This window comes from Equus przewalskii, chromosome 19, assembly GCF_037783145.1.
Source record: "Equus przewalskii isolate Varuska chromosome 19, EquPr2, whole genome shotgun sequence".
Taxonomy (NCBI): Eukaryota; Metazoa; Chordata; class Mammalia; order Perissodactyla; family Equidae; genus Equus; species Equus przewalskii.
Genome location: NC_091849.1, coordinates 47,912,271 through 47,936,072, shown reverse-complemented (window position 1 = coordinate 47,936,072; position 23,802 = coordinate 47,912,271). Strand labels below are relative to the sequence as shown.

The 23,802-nt window shown below is 38.9% G+C and overlaps 1 protein-coding gene across 1 annotated transcript; it reads left to right on the top strand.

The window, feature by feature from the left end:
* The first annotated feature begins 2,646 nt into the window (after positions 1 to 2,646).
* Positions 2,647 to 23,204, top strand: RHAG (Rh associated glycoprotein). Its single transcript, XM_008538217.2, has 10 exons — positions 2,647 to 2,864; positions 12,282 to 12,465; positions 13,060 to 13,210; positions 14,806 to 14,953; positions 15,217 to 15,383; positions 16,854 to 16,991; positions 17,572 to 17,693; positions 21,386 to 21,459; positions 21,681 to 21,754; positions 22,494 to 23,204. The coding sequence occupies exons 1-10, from the start codon at positions 2,708 to 2,710 to the stop codon at positions 22,518 to 22,520; spliced, it is 1,242 nt and encodes a 413-aa protein (XP_008536439.2). The 5' UTR covers positions 2,647 to 2,707; the 3' UTR covers positions 22,521 to 23,204.
* The last annotated feature ends 598 nt before the right edge of the window (positions 23,205 to 23,802 follow it).

Below are 23,802 nucleotides of genomic sequence, written 5' to 3'. Positions count from 1 at the left end.
GGAGAGAGCTGTTTAAAGGATGTTGGAGCTTCAAGGTCACTCTACGGTGCGTTGTGTGCCGTACGTGCTAAATCTTCAGTCCTTCCAAGCTTTGTAGTTTGAGCTTGGGCCTCAGTTTTGCTGAAGCCACAGAGATCGTGGTGATAAACTCTCGCTGACTAGAATAATGAGATAGCCGAGAGCAACATTAAAGTCACTGCTGCGACTCCATATAGCCATAATTTAAACGGAATATGTTAAGGGAAGGCTGCCCCTATCTCCCTTCCTCACATCCTTTGAATTGCCTTCTGAGCTTTCTTCCGCTTCTCGACTGCCCTTAATTTAATTCACTCAAATGACATTTATCAGTTGTCCACCGTGTGCTGGGTATGATATTGACTCCAGATAGCAAATGATGCGCAAGAGAGACACGGCCTCTGCCTTGGAGAGCAACAGGCAAGTGAAGGAAATGGCTACTTTAAACATGTTATATAAATAACACCACATAAACATAGCACACGCAACCAATTATGAGAAGTGCTATGAAAGAAAAGATTGTGAGAGAGAATAATGAGAGACAATAAGGAGAAGCTGGGAGGAAATGGGAGGTCCCCGAAGACTTTACTGAAGAAGAAGCATTTTATCTGAGAACTGAAGGATGATGTGTGTGGGGTATGCGGAGAGAATGTGTGAAAAGAGTGTTCCATTTAGAGAAAACAGTTTGAGGATAGAGCTGAAAGAGAGAAATAATTATTTTCCCAGATCGTACATGATTCAGCTTATTCCAGCACAAAGGACTGTTTTCAGAAGAAGGGCAACAATCTGAACTCCTCAATATCTAATACTCCAATATATCTAATATATTTTATCATTTTAGTAAATAGTTTCAAACCACATTGATTTACAATATCATTTAGATCTTCTTGTAACGTATAATTTGTTACTTGGTTTTTGAAAACCTTGTGTATAGTTTATCCACATAAACACTTTGCATTTAAGGTTTGTTGCAGTTCTCATGAGCACCCTTGGGGTCACTGCAAAACCAGAAATCAATGGGTGGCATGTACACGTGTTCCCATAATCAAGCATGTGAACGCAACCCTCTTGTGCCATCCTATAAGGAATGATGGAAAGAGCCATTTCAAAATCTTTGAATTGTAGATTTATAAAATGTCGGAGATCATTTAGTCCTAATATCTCATGCTCTGTTGTGAAAAAAACATAGAAAGACAAAAAACAAAACAAAACAAACTTGTAACTTTCTTTTATAAACATCTGCTGTGCTGAGAATTCAGCCTCGCAGTCATTTGCATTTTCTTCCTCCTTTATATTCTGAATAGAATCTTTTGAAAACGGGGCTTAGCCAAAAGAATTTTATTTAACTCCTAGCTTTAAGTTCTCAAACACAGATCTATCCTGCTATGAGAACAATTCCAGGACGGAGGCAAGAACTGTCATGGTAGTTTGAATTGCTTAGCATCTTATTTACATGTGACTATTTGTCAGGGGAGTGGATTAACTGTGTCCTTTTTAAGTCCACGCTCGTTTTTTAACACTAAAAAATGCATCCCAATGTATTTGTGTACTCATGTGTTTACATTTGTGTAAGGCAGACTAAGCTTCAAGAAAAACTGCTTCTTATAGTGCTACATATTCCGCATTGACCATGGGCTAATACTCACCATCTAGCATCCTTAATATTGAATACAAGATCCTTTACAACCCAGCCCAGTTTTACCCCCAGCCGCTCCCTCTTTCTCTCTGCATCTCTCCTATATTCCGGCTTTACTTAACTAATGGCTGTTCCTCAAATATGCCATGTTCTTCAAAACCTTTTGCTATTCTGTCTATCCATTTTAGTAGTAAAGCCTATTTCTTTTTTTCTTTCTTTTTTTGAGGAAGATTATCCCTGAACTAACATCTGCTGCCAATCTTTCTATTTTTGCTCAGGAAGATTGGCCCTGAGCTAACATCCATGCCCACCTTCTTCTACTTTATATGTGGGAACGCCTGCCACAGCATGGCTTGACAAGCAGTGCATAAGTCCGCACCCAGGATCCGAACTGGCAAACCGGTGAACGCCAGGCCACCAAAGCGGAACATTAACCGCTTTCCACTTAACCGCTGTTCCACAGGGCCAGCCCCAAGCCGATTTATTTTTTAACGCCTTCATCAATATCATTTCATGTGCTAGCGTTCTTAGCCCAAGACAAAATAAATCGCTGCCTTATGTTGCCTAATACTTTATAACCACTATTACACTATTTATCTGTTTTTAAACAATCATCTGCTTATATTTCTGTCTTCCCAACTAGATTCTTAACTTTCTCAAGGAGGTTAATAGACCCATTCTATATTTTGCTTAGTTTTGTGTCTCCCATAGAGCCTAGCTCAGGGCCAGTCATACAATAAACACTCAAGAAGTGTCTTTTTAATTAAGTTAAATAAGATTCTAGACACTTTTGTACAATAGATCATTTCTGTCACCCGGCTTCTTCCAATCTGCACTGTATATTCTTGAAACCAGCATTTAAAACAACTCGATGACAGAGCAAAATTCTCCCCATTGGGTGGGGAGTTTTCACCAGTCTTGCCCATTTTTTTTCCTGCAATGTCATTGACGTACCTAAACATGCAGCCTAATTCCACACGCAGAGAAGTCCTTCTGCTCTTATCAACCTCCCCCAGCCTGTGAAGCCCTCAGTGTGCCGCTGTGCTTTGCCACAACATGAGGTTCAAATTCCCTCTCTTGGCCATTGCCGTGGAGGTTGCCATAATTGTTTTATTTGCATTATATGTTGAGTATGAAATGGATCCAGACCTTTCCCAGCAGACCAACCGCACCAATTCAACAGCTGCGGACCAATCGCTCCAGCTATATCCTCGTGAGTAGGCAATCTACTTCTTATGATATGTTTTTGGGCTCTCAGAATATGAACTCATTTCAAGTTCTCAGAATGTGAAGTCTTTGAATACTGTCACCGCTTGAGCTGCACATTGGAGCTCATAATTGTGGATAGCTATGAGTGCTAAGGGTATTACAAGTTTACGCTGTGGCATCTGGTCTCCGTAGTTCATGTGTTTGGACAGAATCCGTGTCTATTAAAGTATCAGAACAAAAAGCCAAAAATTAAAATAATTGATTGATTTTTTTGTACTCTCTACATGCTGCTGAATGACCTTATATTTCCCTTGAATTGATCACTAGTTCTGCAAGGTATCAAAATATCACCCCCACCCAAAAAAAAAGAGTCAAAGGTAACTTTGGAGGAGAGAGAGTAGAAACAAATGGAATATTGAGAAGGGGGGCCTGGATTTCATGTGGGGGCCCTAAAACATAAGAAGGATGATACAAGAAATAAATGAACGTACTCAGGGTTTTATAGCATTCCAAAAGGAAGGTGGTTTGTTCCTCTGAGATGAGAAGAAAAATGTGAGCACATAATGTATTTTAAAATCAGAATCCTTCCCTGGGAATGCTGACTGAAGGAAAGAAGGGATTTAGTTTCAAGTTTGGAAGGGCAGCCTATGAAACAGTTAATGGAACAATAATAACTACCATTGACTGATTGCCTATAATGAGCCAGGCATGTTCATTACCTTACTAACCAGGGAGGGAGGTGGTAATATATACCTCATATATAGATTTTTCTTTTTAATGGGGCACAAATAATCTTACTAATTTATTAAATATTTATTTTTATTAATTTATTAAATATGAAATATATTGTGTTTATTAATTTATTAAATATTAATGTATTAAATTATTTAAAATGGCACTATTTATTATAGTTCTATAGCATATGTCTAAGCTTTTTAAAAACAATATTGTTCTCTTATTCCTACATTTTTTGAGGGAGTATTCTCTTGTAGAAATTATGACCTAGTGCTGCTAAGTGACTCAGCCAAAACGCACGACTGCAAGCACAGAGTTAGGACCCTAAGTCAGAGACTCAGCCTCCAGGTCTAGCTCTCTGACATTGCACAGATGTCCAAGAGGGTTCTTGATTCAATAATTTTATCATTTGCAAGTCCGAGAACACCAAAACAGGGCAGAATTCTGTTCAATTCTGTATCCTTTTGTACATTTCATTTATTCATCCAATAAATATTTTTACTAAGTCCCCAGCATGTGCTACAGTAAACTGACTTGAAGATAAAACAAATATAAGCCCTTTATTCTAAGACTCCACTGTTTGGTGCACATGTAAACAAAGAGCTGCAATACAGCTTAAGAAATGAAATGCCAAAAATAGAATCTAAAATGCCTGTGATTCAGATAAAGCTGTCTTCAGAGCTTCATAATTTGCATGATTCAAGCTGAATTCTCTCAGTTCCAGTGTCGAAGCTCCTAGGTAAAACTTCAATTCAGAATTTGAGATAAAAACCAAGCTGGAGAGAAAAGTTGTTAACATGGTCATTGTTTTCAATTGCCTAACAATCACATGACCCTCATACTCTGAGTGACAGGAACATGGAAATTCGTTCATTTTATGATTCATTAAGAAAGTATTTATTAAGCTCCCAGCTTTTGTTAAGCAATCTTCAAGGTCCTAGGCTCTAGGCAGTGAACAAAACAAAACAGGCAAAGCTTACACCCTTACAAAGTTTACATTCCAGTGGGGAAAACCAGACCATAAACATACAAGCAAAAAGTATACACACACACACATTAGATGGCAATAAAATGCCACATCAATAAACAAAGCAATATTAGCGAAATAGATGCATCTGGACAGAGTGTGTATCTTTTCACAACCAGGGTTATATGAGAGAACTAAGTCCTAACAGCCCAAGGCATCCATTGCATACTATTAATTAACTTCTCTCCTTCACCTCTCTAATGGTATCAATCCTGTGCCATCTTTGAGAGGACTGGAAAATAATCGCTTTTTTGTTCTGTGATTTAAATGAGAAATCTGATTGAGAAAGGCAGTTATTATATAGTATGGATAGTTCTTTCTGGTATGAAGTGACATTAAACGAAACTAAAAGAAGCAAGGGAGTAAATCATACGGATATTGAGACAAGAACACTTTATGAGGCAGAAACAACAAGTGCAAAGGCCCTGGGGCATTTAATATATGAAGTAAGCAAATAGGGAGAATAAAGTAGGAGGTGGGAGAGCCCGGAAGCTGCAGAGCCTTGTAGACCATTGTAAGCACGTTTTTATTCTGAGTAAGTTGAGAAGCCATTGGAGGACTTTGAGAGGAAGAATATGATGCAACATATTTTAAAAACATTCTTCTGGCTGTTAAGTAGAGAATAGTTTGTAGGGGCCAAGGGAATAAGTAGGAAGACATATCGGGAGGACAACCCAGTAATCCAGCAGAGATACCATAGTAGGCTGGACCAAGGGAGTAGTGGAGGAAGTACTGAGAAAAGGTCAAATCTGGCCATAATTTGAAAGCACAGCTAAGAGGATTTTATGATGTATCATCTGTATCAGACATGAAAAAAAGAGAGGAATCAAAAATGATGTCAAGGGCAGGATTCTTTTTCACTTTTTTAAGGAAACATCAAATCAGAGTTGCCCGTAATAGTGATGATTAACAATCAATGTATGTTGTACATGAAACCAGCAAAAGTTTCTTACTTACAAACAGACGACACACACACACACACACCATCATGACCTCTTCTCCACCCACAAGGGCAGTGAGGCCAGGACATGGGCAGGAGAATGGAGGGAGAATTCAAGCAACAGGGGTCCCTGGGGGCCCAAAGGAAGAGCATAAAACAGAACACAGTGAAATTTTACATGGAAGGCAGTCTTCATTCATTCAAGAGGCTGTCCATAACCCAGTCTATACACAATTAAATGCTTTCTCTTCTGTAAGGTGGCTCTCAAGACCTAAAATTCTAGCTGATACTTATCTTTCAGGTCAGGTATGTTATCGCTGGTTAAAATACTTTGTAGAGTAGCCCTAGAAACTAAACTGTGGTCATAGATATGTACTTTCTCCTGCCTTTCAAACAATCGATTTACACAAAACTTATGTAACAGTATGAGTCATTAGAGAGAAGACTATTAAATATTCGCTTAGTAAGAAGCCATGTTCAAGTCACGTCAACAAATATTTGGGGGCGCCTGCCTGGTGCTGTGCGCTGCCAAGTGCAGAGATTCAAGCTAGAGAAGGCTCAGTTCCTGCCTAAGAAGCTCTCAATGTCAGGGTGGTGAAAGTTACGAGTGTTTCACGAAAAGGTAAAGTAGGATATTAATTTACACTTTAAGTAAATCCAATCAGATCTAAGTTTATTCATCCCTCTCACTCACACTCTGCTATACTTTGTTGAATAGTCAAGAAAGAAACGATGTTACATAGCCCTGGGATTTGCTCCCATCCTGGGCCACAACCATGGAAGTGTGTCTTTAATATCTATGGGAAATTAAAACCACATTAATGATCTTTCTGTACTCTGTTACATTAAGATCCATTAGCCTACCTTGCATTTTGAGTGGAGCTTTTCCCCGTGAGTGATCTTGTTGTATTGGACATCGATCATTCGAAAAATACTGCTTCACAGTTATGCAGACATCCCCATCCTTGACATACTTCCTCACATAATATCAAAGAAGGATATTTGTTAATATCGCCAACATTCTCACCAGAAAACCCTTAAGAAGTATCAGGAAGCTGATAAGCTTGTCGTGGCAGACAAAATTTTTAAAGCTCAAAATGTATTACTAGCAACAAATACTGTCAGTTCTTTGAATTGAAATGACAGTCTCACTTCATTCATTTTTCAGAAAAAGTCAATACCTGTCTGAAAAACCATAGTTTATGTCAACCTTTTTTTGAGTAAAAATAGAGTTCCACGAAAAACGTTGCACATTCAGTTCACAACTCAAACAATAACAAAAGTGCTTTTCTTCTGAGATAACCACTCTGTTTCAGCAGTGTTTTGTGTGTAATTGCATTTCAGCACACTAATTCATACAGAAAATGAAAAAGACATGTCTTAGAGGGTCAATAGTTAAAATTAATAATTTTTACTGCTTCATCAAGGAATTCTTACGTGAAACTGCTTTTTTTCCCCCACAAGTGTGTGGTCACAAGAATCCCATGACTATGGGTGCAGTTTGGTGTCACTGCTTTCATTCACACTGAAGTGCCAGCAGTTTTACGAGCCTTTATTTTTCATCATCTGTGGAAAAATCAACACAGCGTAAAAGGCAAACGACATCTTAAAATTATCATGAAAATAGTTCTAATAGCTCAGACTCCCAGAAAGTGTCTCTATGAATCCCAGATGTCAGGAGATCACACTTTAAGAATCAGTGAAGACAGAGGTAAACTGGCAAAGGATACAGACAGCACCAGAAATTAATTTATGAATTTCAATACCAGAAATGGATTAAGCATAATGATTTATTTTAAGAATCTAGATTTAAGAAATTGTTCTATATTTACTCAGATATCAATCAGTTCATGTGTCACCAAAAGGTTCGGCAAATCTAGATGTCTTTTACAGGCCAAGGGTAAATAATTTGTGCAGTGGAAACGATTCCTAGGAAATCGCTTGTTGCTATTTTGTTAGCCGGAATTGTTACGGTGCCTGAATTAACATCCTGTCTGTGGTTTACAACCTAACAGTAAGATACTGGCCTCCAATAGAACCCTGTGTGTTGACTTTGAATTGAATAGTTTTGTCTACTTAAAAGGACTTCAAGCAATGGGCACAAATAGAACTCAAATCTTGGTTTCTAAATATCACTCCCCACCCATGAGCTCATTGGAGAAATACCTGGTTCCAGGTCAGGGCAAAGAAAGCACAAGGTAAGCCAAGGGCACAAAGACTAAGCGAGATAGGCCAAAGAACACAGTTCCTGCTTGAAGGACATCCACTAGCCAAACTGGGGACAAATGGAGCGTTAAAAATAATGACGATATGATGGTAATATATTATAACACATTCAAATATAGAAAAAAAGGATTCAATAAGCCCAAAGAAATATTCTCTAAAGTGAGGGGAGAAGGAGGAAGCTATTCACTTTCTCTTCAAAGAGTGTCTTACTGGAAGTGCTGGCTCAAAAGTCTGTTTAAATAAGTGATAAGCAAGCACATAGAGTAACAAAGCAAACGCACAAACAAATGAAATAAGATAAGAGGGACGTGCACAATGTTGCAGCTGTGTCCAGTGACGCTATTCAGAGTATCTGGTTCTTAACGGGATCTAGAAGTTTGCCAGTAAATAAGTGCTGGCTGTGAGAAGGGAGAGGACGTTGTAGGCAGCAGGCATATAGAGAAAATAGAGGAAAAGGAGTGTTCTGTTTCGTTTTGTTTGTTTGGTGGTGGTGGTGGAGGGTGAATTGGAATAATCAGTTGCATTTCAAACATGTCGAGCTGTCAGAGCTTGCAAGATATCCTACTGCAAGATAAGCATAGAAGGAAAATAGAACGAAAATAACAGACATTGCCAAATTTACTCTGGAGGCTAACATCGCCCCCTATCGAGATTATCTGATTCGGACAAGTCTTGGCAGTTGTTAAAACCTGTCGGAAGACTTCACCAAAGTCCAAACCACTGAAGAAAGCCCTTTTTCTTCTCCAAAGAAGATACTTTAATTCTTTAATGACAGAGTCTTGCGCCATAAAACTAAACTCACGGCCCTCTCCCACTGCCCACTCACAAATTCTGAGAGCAGGGTGAAACATAATGCATAACCTTAGTTGTTTACAAACCTTTTCGTCCATGGCTTTGATACAGAATCATCTGTCAAGAGCTTTCACAACTTTGCTCTCTTCAGCAACTTAATAGACGAGGTTCCTACGCCCCCTTGTGGCAAAAAGCAGTAACAAGAATTAGGTCAAAGGAGAAAGAAACCATCGGAGCACAGTTCATACAAGAAATTCCTCCCTCTGTATAAAATGTCTGGCTTTCCATCAAAGGGGACAGAATCTGAAGAATTATTATTCCCAGTGTGAGACAGTACAAAATTAGATAAAACAATTTTTTGAATTGGTTGGTTACTGCATGCTTGAAAATCAGTAGATTAGAGGAAGTACACGGAGTGCTCTAAGAAGAAAGAAAAGAATGTTTAGGAAAATAACTGGTGTAATAATTTGAAAAAACAGTGAAGGCAGTGCAACTGGGTCCGTATTTTTATTTTAGCTTTGTGACTATAAACAAACTGTAGACCCAGAAAAGACTTTGGACTCCATTTAATCCAAGCCTTCCTTTAAGGAGGAAAAGACTGAGTCCCGAGAAGGTTTGGTAAAATCATAGCCAGTTGATAAATCAGGCATATTCTCTAAGCTCCACTCCAACTTAGTTTATACTCTAAATTAGATGTTTACATATAAAAATTACATGTAACAGAAGATGAATATACATATGGTCACCTGTATTTCAAAAATCAAACAGGTTAACGTTAGTTGACAGTTGCCCATGGGCAGGTCAGGTAAAATCTCAATTCTGAAGATCCCTGGGTAGATATGAGATGAGGTGAGCATCCAGAATGCTGGCATAAATAATACTGTTGCCGATCAGCGTTACCTCTTAGAAAAAAGACTGTGCAGTATTCTCCACTCTGAGACTTCCTTCAAAGCTGCTGACAAAGGACAGTTTTCAGAGAGCTGTTGTTTCCTTTCTCACCCTCCCAATGCTGCCTCTCTGCCTCTCCCGGGAGGTGGTGCCAACGAACAATAAAATGGCCAGAAGGCTCGTTGCATGGATGGGGTGGAAAGAGTAAATGACACTAGTGTGTGCCTGAATCATGGAAAGTTTGGTCTGGTTTTCTCACACTCTTTATTCTTACATTTGACGCACTCACACCAAAGTCAGACTAGCTTCTGGACCACCAAAGGACCCAGTGGACTCATTCTATGATGCCAACCTTATCTGTTCTGTTATTTGTCATAGAGTAATACTCTAGGATAAGTTTAGATGCCTCCAAGGGGCTCTTCTCAAATGTTGGGTACCTTTGGAAAGCCAGCGCCTTTGTTCACTTCTGGGTATAATCAATGCCACAGATCAGTTTATCAGATTTAATTTACAAGGTTTGAAACGAATGTGGTATGCAAGTTGTGTTAGGGGACAGTCAGGAAAGTTCTTCAGAGGCAGGTGAAGCCCATAGGGAAGGTGTTACAGGTTGGAGTCCCCAGGAAAACAGACTCTAAGACTAGACATCAGCCTGAAAGAAGTTTCTCAGGGAATGCCTGAAGGATCAACACCTGTAGGAGAAGGGTTTGGGCAGAGAGAGAAGGTCTCGGCTGATGCCACAGGAAACTCTGAAGTTGAGATTGTCCAGCTTTGGGGGCTCCTTTCCTGAGGCAAGGGGATGCTCATGTGAACCAGCTATTGGGTGCAGGCTACCTTACAGAAGGTCTGTGGCCTTGACAAGACAAGAGCTTTTCCAGAGAGAATCGAGAGCTTGGGACTTCCAGCTGGCAGCGCTCCCTACAACAGGAGGAAATGGAAGGAATAAGTCCTTCAGTTCTGAAGGGAGGATCTGGGCAGTGCGTCACAGCATCTACTACAGCAGACAAACCTGAGTGGGGTACCACAGTCACCACCCTCAAACACACTGCCTCCTGAGCCTGATGGTAGAACAGAGGTACAGAGAGCAAGGATTGGGAGCATGTCTCTGAGGGCCTGGGAGGCCAAAACACTGTGTTGGTTCTCCTTACACCCTGACAGAGCTCCATGAATGGAGGAATTGGTGGAGTCAGGTCTGAGTACAAATCTTGACTCCACCCTTTGGACACATTAATGTCGGCGCCCTCTGATACGTATTTTATAGACTGTCCTCTCTCATATCTATCTCCCCTTAAACTTCTGGCCACAATGATTAATAGTAATTAAACATTTAAATGTTTTCTTTTTTTACCGAGATATAATTGACATGTAACATTGTGTTAGTTTTAGGTGTACAACATAATGATTTGATATAAGTATATATTGCAAGATGACTACCACAATAAGTTTAGTTAACATTCATCACTACGCATAGTTCTAAAATTTTTTTTCTTGTGATGAGACGTTTTAAGATCTACTCTCTTAGCAACTTTCAAATATACAATATGATATTGTTAACTATAGTCACCATGCTGTACATTACATCCCTCTGACTTATTAATCTCATAACTGGAAGTTGGTGCCTTTTGTAAATGTTTATTTTTTTCTCTCTGGCTTTGCATTTGTTCCCAATTTGATCTCATTTTGCTTTGTGTATCTATTAGATAGAAGTATAAGAAACTGCCAATAGTCAAATCATTTTCATTGGCTATGTCAATGCAAAAATGTCAATTTCATACTGTTCAATCAAATCTATGTCTTGCCAAGTAAGGTGTAAGTTTCTTGAGGGAAGAGCCTGTGTTTTCGCTATCTGACATTTGATCAAATATCTTATTTATACAATGCTTTACCGCATAATCCCTCCCACATGGGTTATCCCGCACAGAGTGACTCTGTCAAATAGGGTTTTGCAGTATTGCAGAGAACACTGAAGCTCACAGAGAATAAGTGACTTGCCCAAGGTCACACAGTCATGTGATAGAATCCAGGAGAGCTACATCTCCAGACACCAAGTTAAGTATTTGCTCCTCAAGAGGGTACAGCCTTCCTTACATTGGCTTGGTGCTTCATGGTTTAGAAAGTGCTAACAAAGACATTTATTCCGTTTGACCCCTGTCATGATCTGGTAAGATTTCCAGGGCCAGTACTATCACACACTTTTGATGAGTGGAGACTGTGGCTCATTTATTACCTCTCTTGCTATATGCAGGTTTTTATGCCAAATTCTGGGGGGCAAAGGATGAATATGTCCTAAGCCCTTCAATCAAGAAACTCACAATCTAGTGCAGGAGATGGACACCTCATCGACTACTTCACTATCACAGTGTGATGCATGCTAAATAAATGCTAACACAATGTGACAAAGGCTAAAGCTGAGGTGTACACAGGAAGCTGTGTGAAAGACAAGGGGAAATATTCATTTTCCCTGGGAGTATTGGGAAAGTCTGCAAGAACGGGTGGTGCTTGCACTGTGCTTTGCAAAGCCTTCCTCAGGTGGAAGGAACAGAAAATTCTTCAAGGAGAGGATGAAAGGCACACTGGCATGATAGTGCATAGTGTTCCAAGACAAGGCTCAAATACTGAATAACTTGCCCAAGCTGTCATGGCAGGCAAGTCGCCAAGCTGGCACTGGAACCCAGACTTTGGTTGCCAAGTTAATGCTCTCCCTTCACAGTGTTTTATGCAAAGGGTGTAGCATTTAATGAATGGGATATACTATGATGTAACACTTTCTTAGGACTCCTCTAATGCAGATTTTTTTTCCCTCTGCTCTTTCCCAGTATTCCAAGATGTGCATGTTATGGTATTTATTGGGTTTGGCTTCCTCATGACCTTCCTGAAGAACTATGGCTTCGGTGGTGTGAGCTTCAACCTATTCATTGCTGCCCTGGGCCTCCAATGCGGCATTATGGCACAAGGGCTCCTGCACAACCGTGAACAGAAATTTCATATTGGAATCAAAGAGTGAGCATCCCTTAGTTTTCAACCATTGTGTTTCAGAGCAATAGTCTCCCTGCTTAGTCTCCTGTCAGTCAGGCTTGGAACTGGCTGGCAGGTTGTCTCCCGTAGGCAACAGAAGATGATTGGAATCTAAGGGTCCAAATCAATGCCTTGCTCTACTGAGCTGGAGCCTACATTCCTGTCTATATCCTGTCTGGTTCGACTTCAAGGATACAAGAAATCCTCTTTCGAAAAATCATTATTCTTCCATCTCAGCTCCAGGGAGCAAAAATCTTCCACTAGTTAATTTTTAAGACTGTTTTTGAAATGTAAACACTCTAGAAAATAATTTATTTATCAGATCAGCAAAAATAATGTAAAACCCTAAATAAGATGAAGAATAGATAGGTTAAAATAAAGGAAATGGAGTCTAGTGGTTGGAAGAGGAGAGGGTAAGGAAGTGGGAAGGGACAAAAGTGGGCCTGAGAGAAGCCCCATGAGGACTGGCGGGGGAGGGGCCTTGTGCTCTGGGTAAGGTGACGCTGTAGTTCCCTACAACTCACAGTTTTATTTTGGGTATGCAATAGCCTTCAATGTATTCTTTCTTCCCTCCCTCAGCATGATCAATGCAGACTTCAGTACAGTCACGGTTCTGATTTCTTTTGGAGCTCTCCTGGGAAAAACAAGTCCAGTCCAAATGCTGATCATGACAATTTTAGAAATTATTGTCTTTGCTGTCAATGAATATCTGGTTGTTGAGATCTTTAAGGTAAGGGTTAGAGGATTTATACTCACCGAGGCTTGGACATCAGTTCTGGTCACACACATAGTGGATGCCCTCTCCACAGGGACAAACCTTGGTGGGAGTGATACCTTAGCAAATGGTAACAATAGTCATCATATATTGCAGGGCCTATTATAAACCAGGAGTTTTATAAACATTATCTCATTTCATTGTCACGACAACACTGTAGGGTAGGTACTATGTTCTTCTTTATACACAATAAAACTGATAATCACGGATGCTAAATAACTTGCCTAAATCTGGATTCAAATCCAGATCTTCTTAATTCCACAACTCTTTTTATTTCATTGTATTTCCCATCAATGATCAATTCCTGTTTGTATTTCAGCTACTAGGTAAATAGCCCTTTTTAAGGCTTTTGTTAAAGCCTAGATCAAATTTCTTCTCTTCTGTAAAAATCTCATTGATTCTCTCAATGACAATAAATCAAATATTTCTGGGCACTCTCCAATATTTTGTTTATGCTTCTATTGAATATTTAATTGAACAGAAAATATTTTTGACAACTTTCTAGGTGTCATGGGTTGGTGGTGACAAACAAAATAGTTAAGGTCTCTGTCTTTATAGAGTTTATAATCTGCGGGGGGAGACAGACATGAAACAAACAATCGTACAATCACCCACACACCCATAGGCACATACATACACACACACAGAAATATTATTATAAATTGTGACACACGCTTTTAAAAATAAACAGAGAGGTTAGTCAGAGCGTAACTGGAAGACCTAATTTAGCTTGTGGAATCAAGGAAGGTGTCTCTGAGGAAGTGACAGTTAAGCTGGACCTCAAAGGTACATGGAGTTTATCTTAAATAAATTAATAAACTTGTATCACTTTCCTGCCTTAATAAGGACAGAGCAATGCCTTGGGCTTGGCACTCTGAACTTTCCCTCTAGAGGCAGGTAATGGAGAAAACTGGGTCAAAGCCGTAGTGTCCTAAAGATGGACCTAAAATATATTTCCTCAGTTGAATCTTGGACCTCAACTGGTTTTCATGTCACCATAGGGCAGAGTGAAAAACTATGGGGAAAACTCAGTCTTTTTCAAGCTTCAAGTCTTTGAGCTGCATTTAAGGGAGCTTTAACTGCAATGCCAAGTGAATGCAAACATCATCTTTGTTTCATATCAAGTTCAATACATCGTATTTCACTGAGAATCTCCCTAACGTGGAGAACCAACCTAAAACGTATTGAGTGCCCACTAAGGACCTAACGCTTTACCAACTTGGCCTCATCTAAGTCTCCCCACAGCTATGCTAGCTGGGTAATAACTTCTTCGTTTTACAGAACGTGAGATTCAATGAAGTATAGTAATTCGTCTAAAGTCACATCACAAGGAAGTACTTGACCTAGGATTGAAAGTCAGTTCTGCTTTCCAAAGCCTGTATTTTTTATATTTCGCTATCCTCCTCTATCCCCTTTTCTTTGACGCATTCTGACTCTCTCTATTGATTTATTATTTTATTGTTTAGTCAATGAGGCAGGCCTTTCATTGACTTTCCTCTTGTAGTGAGACTCTGGTTCACCTCTATTTACATGAATGTTTTGCCCTTCAGGCCTCTGACGTTGGAGCATCCATGACGATCCATGCCTTTGGGGCCTATTTTGGTTTGACTGTAGCAGGCATCTTATATCGACGAGGCCTGAGAAAGGGGCATGAAAAAGAGGAGTCTGTGTACCACTCAGACTTGTTTGCGATGATTGGTGAGTAGGGATGGACTTGCCTGATTTTTGTCTAACTGGTCAGGCACGAGGGAAAGTTAACTCCAACACAGATGTGAAGATGTTCAAGAAGGAACACCCTCTGGATGCTGCTTTTGTTTGTGTTGGCTCTCTGCTCCTCCTTCCCCCTAACTTCTGGATAACCAAGACTCAAAGTGGAGACATGATTAGTGCCCAAGGCAAACTCTCTGCCCTGGACTGTCTTCATATTCAAAACCAATACCTCTTTTTGTGTTTTCTTGCAGGGTCTCTTTACCTGTGGATGTTTTGGCCCAGCTTTAATTCGGCTATTGCTGAACCTGGAGAAAAACAGTACACGGCCATTTTAAACACATACTTGTCTCTTGCTGCCTGTGTGCTCATGACCTATGCAATCTCCAGCCTTTTGGAAAAAGAAGGCAAGTTTAATATGGTAAGTGCCAAATTAACCCCGATGGAAGTTTCACTAAGCGACACTGATGGTTGCCCAGATGAGTAGGTCATTTCTTCATCACTGCTGAGCTGCCAAAACAAAGCACACCACTGCAGACCTCGGAGAATATTTTGAAAATACCATTCAGTTATTCATTCATTGACTCATCAGATGTGTGCTCCAGCAAATTAGAAAGTGTTCTCAAGGAATTTACAGTCTGGTAGGGCATACAGTCATGCAAAAATCAAAGATTTGAGGCATATTTCTTTAATGATAGAGCTAACTGTCCCCAAGCACTTAGAAAGTCTTCCTTAGAAGCAGGGCTTGTCAAGAGTAGAAAAAGAGAGCAAGATGGGGCAGGTTGATTCTATTTTCCTAACTCCAAATATTCCTCTCAAAGAAATAACAACTAAATACAATGTGGGATCCTGAACAGGATTCTGGAAAAGACAATCGACATTAGTGGGAATACTGGTGAAATTCAAATGAGGTCTTTAATAGTACTATGTTGATGCTAATTTCCTAGTTCTGTGACTATGTAAGTTGTTAACATTAGGGGAGAGTGAGTGAGGGATATATGGAAACTCAACAGTATTTTTGCCACTTTTACATAAGTCTAAAATTAGCTCAAAATAAAATGTTTTTTAGATCCCCCTAAGTTGGTCTTTTGAGTTTCTTGCCTATGAGCTAGAGTGAAGGAGTAATCCTCAAATCAGCCACTCTTCTTTTCTAACCGGAGAGAGGAAAAGGAGATTGTAATTTTTTCAAGCATAGCTAGGGATCTGTGCTTCAATTCTCTACAGATTTTTTTCAAGAGAGAAAATTGAAAACAATGAAAACAAACAATCATACATGTATGGCTCAGTGGTTCTCTTTTAAAAGTACTGATAATCTTTCCTCCTCATGCAGAACAGCCAGAATATGATTTTTCTGAGGAATTCTGGTACATGAAAATAGGTTACTCCTTCTGTCGTCCTTGAACATTCTCAGTACAGTGACACTGTGAAAGCTGTTGTCTTTCATATGTAGTGTGTACATTTCCATGTCTCTACATTCCCTCTTTGAATATTGGAGTATCATAGACTCTACAAAGCACACAGCAGCCGTAGGCCTCTTTGGGTTCATGATAACCACAAATGCATTCCAAAACTGCATAAGTAGACAAAACACTGCTAGCATAATTACTCTACACACTTCCACCCTTCTTCAACACGAGGAATTGATTTCTTCAAATCCCTCCCCGCGTTGGTCTCATGCACTACCAAGGAACCCTGGCAAGAAAGGCAGCAAATGTCGAGAGCTTGGAAGAAAGGCCTTCTGTAATTATAAAGAACCCTCCTTTTAAAAAAGAATCTGTTGCCCTTTCAGTTGAAGGATGTCACGTGGGGTCCATTGAACCCAAGATCCCTTCAGTCCTCTAGACTCTGCCTCATTCAGCTGTCTTCATTCATGTTTCTATGCTCCACACAGGTTCACATTCAGAATGCAACCCTTGCTGGAGGAGTCGCAGTAGGCACTTGTGCAGACATGGAGATTCAACCATATGCTTCCTTGATCATTGGGAGTGTTGCAGGACTCGTCTCTGTGTTTGGGTTCAAGTTCCTGACTGTAAGTATGACAGACGCTCTGAGTCAAACTTTGAATCAGCACCATCATCTTCTCACATCTCAGCAGAGAAAAGCTATGAAAACTCCTTTCATAAGTGTTTCTCCTTGTTTGGGGGTCATTTGCCTTCCTATCGGAAATACTACCACATTGCGTGGTCCAGTGGTTTCTCCTCTTTCTTGACTACTTTTGTGCAGCAGGAAAGAATCTGATATTGGTTATTTATAACTTAGTATGAATTGAGTGTTAAGTGCTTGTGTTACTTTCCCAGGGGCAGTTCTATTAAAGTTTTTGTTGTTCGTTTTGTGTAATTAAGGACTCTGTACCCTTTTAAGGGGATTTAGGATATCATCGAAGTAAGAATGAGTAGGACTTTAAATCACTCACCTTCAAAGCCATCTACTAAAGACTGAAATGAGAAGTTTTGCCACCACACTTATTCAGATTCTTTGACTTAATAGGGTTTTAGATATGAATGGTGAACGGGGCTATAGATAAAATTTTCCCTCATGGTCATTTACTTCAGCTATAGAGCTTTGTACATCTAACAAAATAAACCTTTCTCTTTTTTTTACATTTTTAGCCATTTTTTGCTACTAAACTGGGGATCCATGATACCTGTGGGGTCCAAAGCTTGCACGGCTTACCTGGTGTGGTAGGAGGCCTCGCAGGCATTGTGGCTGTAGCCATGGGAGTAACTGATCGGTGAGTGAAAGAATGGATTTTCCTTACCCCCAAGGTCCAGTGATGTTTTCTCTCACTCTTTGAGAAATCCAGCGATACAGCTTTTTCTTTAGCAATTTAGGCCACTGTTAATAAGTATTGTCCTTATTGAAGCCAGAGACACAACTAAGAGAATAGAATTGTATTGGAAGATATGTCTTAACTAACGTTATTAATTTTTTATTAAATTAACATTGTTAGTTTAAACTTCTCTACCATAGGCAACTGTCTTCTAGCAGACGGGGCAATTTGATAATCACAATCAGATTACAGAAGGCTTACTTATTCCTTTACTTGGTCCCACCAAAATGGAGGAGGAGTCATATGTGATGAGCTGAGCCATCATGTCCATCCAATCTACACAAGGAAGAGTGAGTTAGCCTCATGTGGAAAGCAGTTGGATTGGGAGAATCAGGAAGACTGGCATGTGGCTCCAACTTCACTATTAACCAATTAGATAGCCTTTGTTGAGTCACTCAGCCTCTCTGGTTCTCAGTTTCCTCTTCCATAAAATGAGAGAATTGTACTATTTATCCCCTAAAATCCCTTCAAGCTCTAACAGACCTAGATTATTCCCAAAGGGGCCATAAGTGTTTATTTAAATGGCCAAAGGCAGAACAGATACCAGTTAAAACCAGGAGAAGGAAAGTGATGTCATAAGCTATCAGTTGTGACTTTGAGGCATCAAAGATTGGATCAATTTGATCTGAATGTCATGCATGCAAAACAGCTGGGAAGATCATAGGGTCCAGACCACTCAGAGAGTGAGTAAGGAGGAATCAAAATGCTCAATTTTTAAAGCTAATTGAAAACAAGAACAAGAAGAGGAATATCTGTTTGAAAATATCTCAAAGTGACCACTGTCTAGTTGCCTAATTTGAAAAGAAAAATCTTCTCCATTGTAGCAGATTAAAAATTAACCCTGTTGAGACCGTAATGATATTTGAAACCCTTGCTTAGTTATATTTTCTAATGAATAGAAAATGTGCTTCCTCCTTTATGGTATAGTTGACCTATTTCTTCTGTAGGTTTTCTTTTTTTACCCCTTTTGCAAATTTGAACGACAACCCTAGAAATATCCAAATTTTCTTTCAGTTCTCTCTCGGACCTAACATACTGTTGAGACCAAACACTAACATATTTTAATACAAATCAAGCATGATAAAAGCATGAGTCAATGAGCTCAATTCCTAAGTGTAACAGTGTGTAAACCAGTCTTAAGAGGCGCCTCATGATTAGGAATAGAGGAATTCTTGAGCATCATGCCTAGACCAGTTCTATAGATGCAATAAAATGAGTCTGTCTGGCTCTCAGAGGCTGGGTCTCCCTGGGTGGCCAGTTTTGGGGTGGGTTCCATGGACGAGAGTCTAATCCTTTGGTATGTAAGTTTCGCAACAACTTCTCAATTTACTCAGGGGGAGTTAAGAAAGGGGGTAAGCCTTGGAAGGCTCATTAACATGAGTAAAATTCATACATATCTGACACACCAGATAAAAGACCTTGTCCAACAATCAAGACTATTTGCCCCTATGTGTCTATTTGGAATACTAAAATGCAAGTCCGGTTTCTTGGTAGGCATAGAACAAGGAGAAGTTAATATTCTTAAGGGACATTTTTGCAAATTATGGCAGCCTAACTCTAATTATGCTGTTAATTTTGTTTAACCCAATGTTTTCCAAGGCTATTTTAAAATGGAACTTTTCATAAAAATATGTTTTAATACCTTGCAAAAGATCTTGGCGAATTCTGATAAAATTAACAGTCATTGTTAGTGCCATCACGTAGATTTTGACTTCTAGCACCCCTGTGTACAGCAGAGCAGAGCCCTGCCAGGTCTTTTGTCCCATCCTCTCACCTTCTGGGGCTGTATCAGACAATGCACCGCTGCTATTTATAGGGTTTTCATGACCAGATTTTTGGAAGTGGATGGCCAGGTCTTTCTTCCTAGTCTGTTTTAGTCTGCAAGCTCTGCTGAAAACTGTCCACCATGGGTGACCCTGGTGGTATTTGAAATCCTGGTGACATAGCTTTCAGCATCACAGCAAAGCACAGCTGCCACAGTCTGACAAACGACAGATGGCTGGTGTGGTTCCCTAACCAGGAAACAAACCTGGCCCATGGTGGTGAGAGTGCCAAATCTTAACCACTAGACCACTAGGGCTGGCTAAAATTAACAGGCAGTTTACAAAAGAAGAAAATCAAATGAATAAGTATGTATTAAATATTCAACCTCACTAGTAATCTAAGAAATCCAAATTAAAACAAGTTGCCAATTTTTCAGTTATCAAATTGATAAAGATTAAATAAGTAATCATGCTGAATGGTGGCTAAAGGAGAGAAATGGGGATATAAATTGTACAATTCCCTATTTGTAAAAGTCTTTAAGAAGCATATAACCTCTCACCAATAATCTCATTTCTAGATCAGTTTGATTTTAGGGAAATTATTGGAGAAGTTCATCAGAGGATGCATTCTCACAGCAATTTTAAAATATCAAATATTGAAAGCAACTTAAACGTCCAACCTATAGAATTATAACAACAATATACTTGTACAATGTAATACTCTGTAGCAATTAAAATTATGATCCAGACCTACATTTACTGACATAAAAGCACACTTAAGATTTAATGGAAAATCGGTATTATAGCATGATTGCATTTTTGTACAAATATATGTTTATATTTTACATTTTTATACTGATAGAATTTGAGGGAAATTAAACTTTTCTCCTTCTTTTGCTTAATTAGCAGTTTCTAATATTTGTATAATGATCACGTGTTATTTGTACAATTTTTTATACAGTAGAAAAAACTTGAACCCTTCAAACAAAGAGAAAAAAAAAATCTGAGTTTGATGCCTTCTTTTCCTTGGGTAATGAACATGAAATACCAACACAATATTGTTTTCCAATTATGCACTTGCTTTCCTGCAATTACTCATTCAATCTTTCAACAACTATTTATTAATTGCCTGCTAAGAGTGAGGCACTGTGCTAAGGAGACTCCCACATTCCCAGTTCATTTGTCACTCATGTCACACCCTTATGGATTCAACAGCTTTTTTATCACATTCTTCCATTCCAAAAATTATGAGGTATTTTTTATTAATTTCATTTTAGGGTAATTACTTCTAAGATGACATAGAGATATACCTTAACATCTTCAATGGGTTGTCTCTACAACCTATGCTAAAATTAGCTTTTCTGACCTTGTTGCTTTTTGAATTTTATCACAATTGTTTCTTTAGGATGAAATGAGGAAAGATGGCAGCTCATGTTTGTTTTGTATGTTACTCTAGCCTCAGTGCCTAGAAGAGAAGCCGGCACAGAGGATACAGAGTACTCAAATACTTTTTGAATGAATCAGATCAGAGATCAGAACCTGGTACCACATTCTTAGAAAATACTAATCCCTTTCTAAGGAAGATCTTTTTATCATTCCTGAAGAAAAAGATGGCCTTTGTTTAAGTGCTTATAAGGATTTTTAAGATTGTTTAAGAATTTCAAAGAAAATAAAAGTATGAAATAAAAGAAAAATTGCAACAGATGTTCATTTGCTGGTGTGTGACGCTGTGTCTGGCCAGAAGATGGCAGGCATCCACAGCCTCAGGAGATAAGATTTGTTTGCCGGCGTCCTGGAAAAACAACATGATTCTTTTCTTTGGCTTCCTAGGTTTACCGTGTCCAGTCAGGCAAAAGCACTAGGTTCTTCCATCGGAACAGCAGTCGGTGGAGGGCTGGTCACAGGTCAGTATAAAGGTGGACACTTCCCTGTACCTTGAGCTATGAGCATAATAGATGATTAATAAACATATCGACTGGTAAATCCGAAAATGTTCTAAACTTCTGGCAGTAAAGTAATCACATAAGCTCAAGGGGATGATTTTATAACAGTATTTTCATTACTATTCAAGTCGATTTTCCTGTCCAGCATCATAACATGACTTATTTTCTCTGTATCACTGCAGGTTTAATTCTAAGGATACCTATCTGGGGCCAGTCATCTGACCTGGACTGCTACGATGATTCTGTTTATTGGGAGGTACTGTACAGTGTTCTAAATAAAGACGTAAATGATGACTCCACTAGTTAAAGTTTTGCTGTCCTCAAGCCTACATGACATTGTGGCATCCCGTGTCATGAAATTGGATGAACTCCCTATTTATAGAGAGAAATTGAGACAATATGTTCAGACAGATTAAATCAGGATTTACGGTATTTTCCAAAGCAGAAACTAAATGAAGAAAAGAAAGAATTTACCTGGCAAATGCCCTTTCATTCTTCTGAGAGCAATAAAAAAGCTACTCATAAAAATATTAGGAATCCTGAGCAATGATGTGAGATTTTATATCATATAAGAAAGCAGGCAAAAGCAGGTGGATCATGGAAACTTGAAGAATCTCAATGAGTACACAATAAGAGGTTCTAGAACAACAAAACATCAGCCTCTGTTTATCCTCCAGTTTCTACTTCTTTACTCCACTGACTTTTTCTCCCAAATTGTTTCCTACAAAGCTGAAGAGTGATAGACGCTTGGGTGTTTTCAGCGAGATTTTCAGAGAGAACAGGTTTGGGAAAGAGAGAATGCAGTCAGAGTGGGTGGGATAAATATTTTTGTTCTTTTTATTGTTCCCCAACTCAAACCATTTTTATTCCCAGTTTGTCCTAAGCTTGGATCTTAATTAGAAAAAATACCTCTGTTTCAATTCTAACCTCTGATTAACTCTGACAGGCCCAGTGAAAGAGACTATAAAAGTGCCCTAACCTTGTTTTCTTTAAAGGTCCCAGAGAAGAAAGAATATGACTGAAAATGGTGACCTGGACCCGCTGAACTCTGGAGTCTAAACACCTTTCCCATGCCTCAGCTTCCTTTCCCAATATCTAGAATCAAGTGTAAATGAACAAAAAGGCAACATCCAAATAGAATATGGACCAGAATGGATAGGTTCTGAGCCTCAAATGTCCAGTGTAAAAATATCTTAACATAATCTCCTACTGTCTCTTCATATTTAGTGGTTGTTTAGTTGAAGGAATGTGACTCATAAAACAGATGGTCAAATGGATTCTATTCAGGACTCCCAGATTACTCTTGCCACTGGGTAGTTACAGGGTGAACATTCTATGTGTATTATATTTTTTCCCCATAAAGGTAGGTTAACAAAGAAATCAGCAGTTTCTAATCATGTCAATTTCTTAATGTAGATACTATATCTTCAATCCCAAAGATTATAAAACTGAAGCCTATCTGTGTAAGGAATCGATATAAGAAATGTGACAGAAATGTATGTATGTAAAGCAGTAATAGGATTGTTTTTAGCAATGCTTTCTTGATTTAAAAAATGGTCTACTTAGTAATGTTATATCTTTGCTTGCATATTCTTATGCTTAATTCCTTTTACATGCTTGCTATTTGAAACAAGAGCTCAAATGCTATCTGATCAAAGTTGCTTCTGTATAAAATTTCAATGGATTAAATATTCTTATAAAGTAAAGCATTCATCTTTGTCTCTCCTTTCTTTGGTGGTGGCAATTCATTTTAGTAACAAGCACACACACACATAGATTTGTCATATTTAGTCCATACTCAATCCAAATAAATTGTTACTTACTATGTATCCACTACAAAAATATCAAGATAATGTCTCACGTCATAAGTTTTAAAGAACTGAGTTCTAGGAAAGGTAATTGACATAGTCATATAAAACCACTTCTGTGGAAATAAATATTTTTCTCTCTGGAAACTTTTAAGATTCTTCTTCTGGAGTCCTGGAATCTTGTCAGGATGTGTCCAGGTATCAGTGAGGGAATCAGCCCCGCCGTAATTAACCAAACTTCAATTCCTGAATGCCAGAACTTAAAAATTACAACTAACAGCAAATTATTTAATATTTTATTCATCTGGAAAAATAGTATAATTTATAGATCCTAAATATTTTACTAGACAAATAGGTGACTTCGTCCAAACATACACCAGTTTCTCTTTCACATGGGCTTTTCGAAGTGTGCGCACTTATAATGTCTGCTGTCCCCACTTTTGCTGATAATCACAGAGAAGCAGCTTCACTATGAGGATTTCTCCAGACCCACGCA

Coding starts and splice junctions, on each gene's coding strand:
- RHAG (XM_008538217.2), top strand. CDS start 2,708: ATGAGGTTCAAATTCCCTCTCTTGGCCATTGCCGTGGAGGTTGCCATA. Junction 2,865..12,281: donor ATCGCTCCAGCTATATCCTC/GTGAGTAGGCAA, acceptor GCTCTTTCCCAG/TATTCCAAGATGTGCATGTT. Junction 14,954..15,216: donor AGACTTGTTTGCGATGATTG/GTGAGTAGGGAT, acceptor GTTTTCTTGCAG/GGTCTCTTTACCTGTGGATG.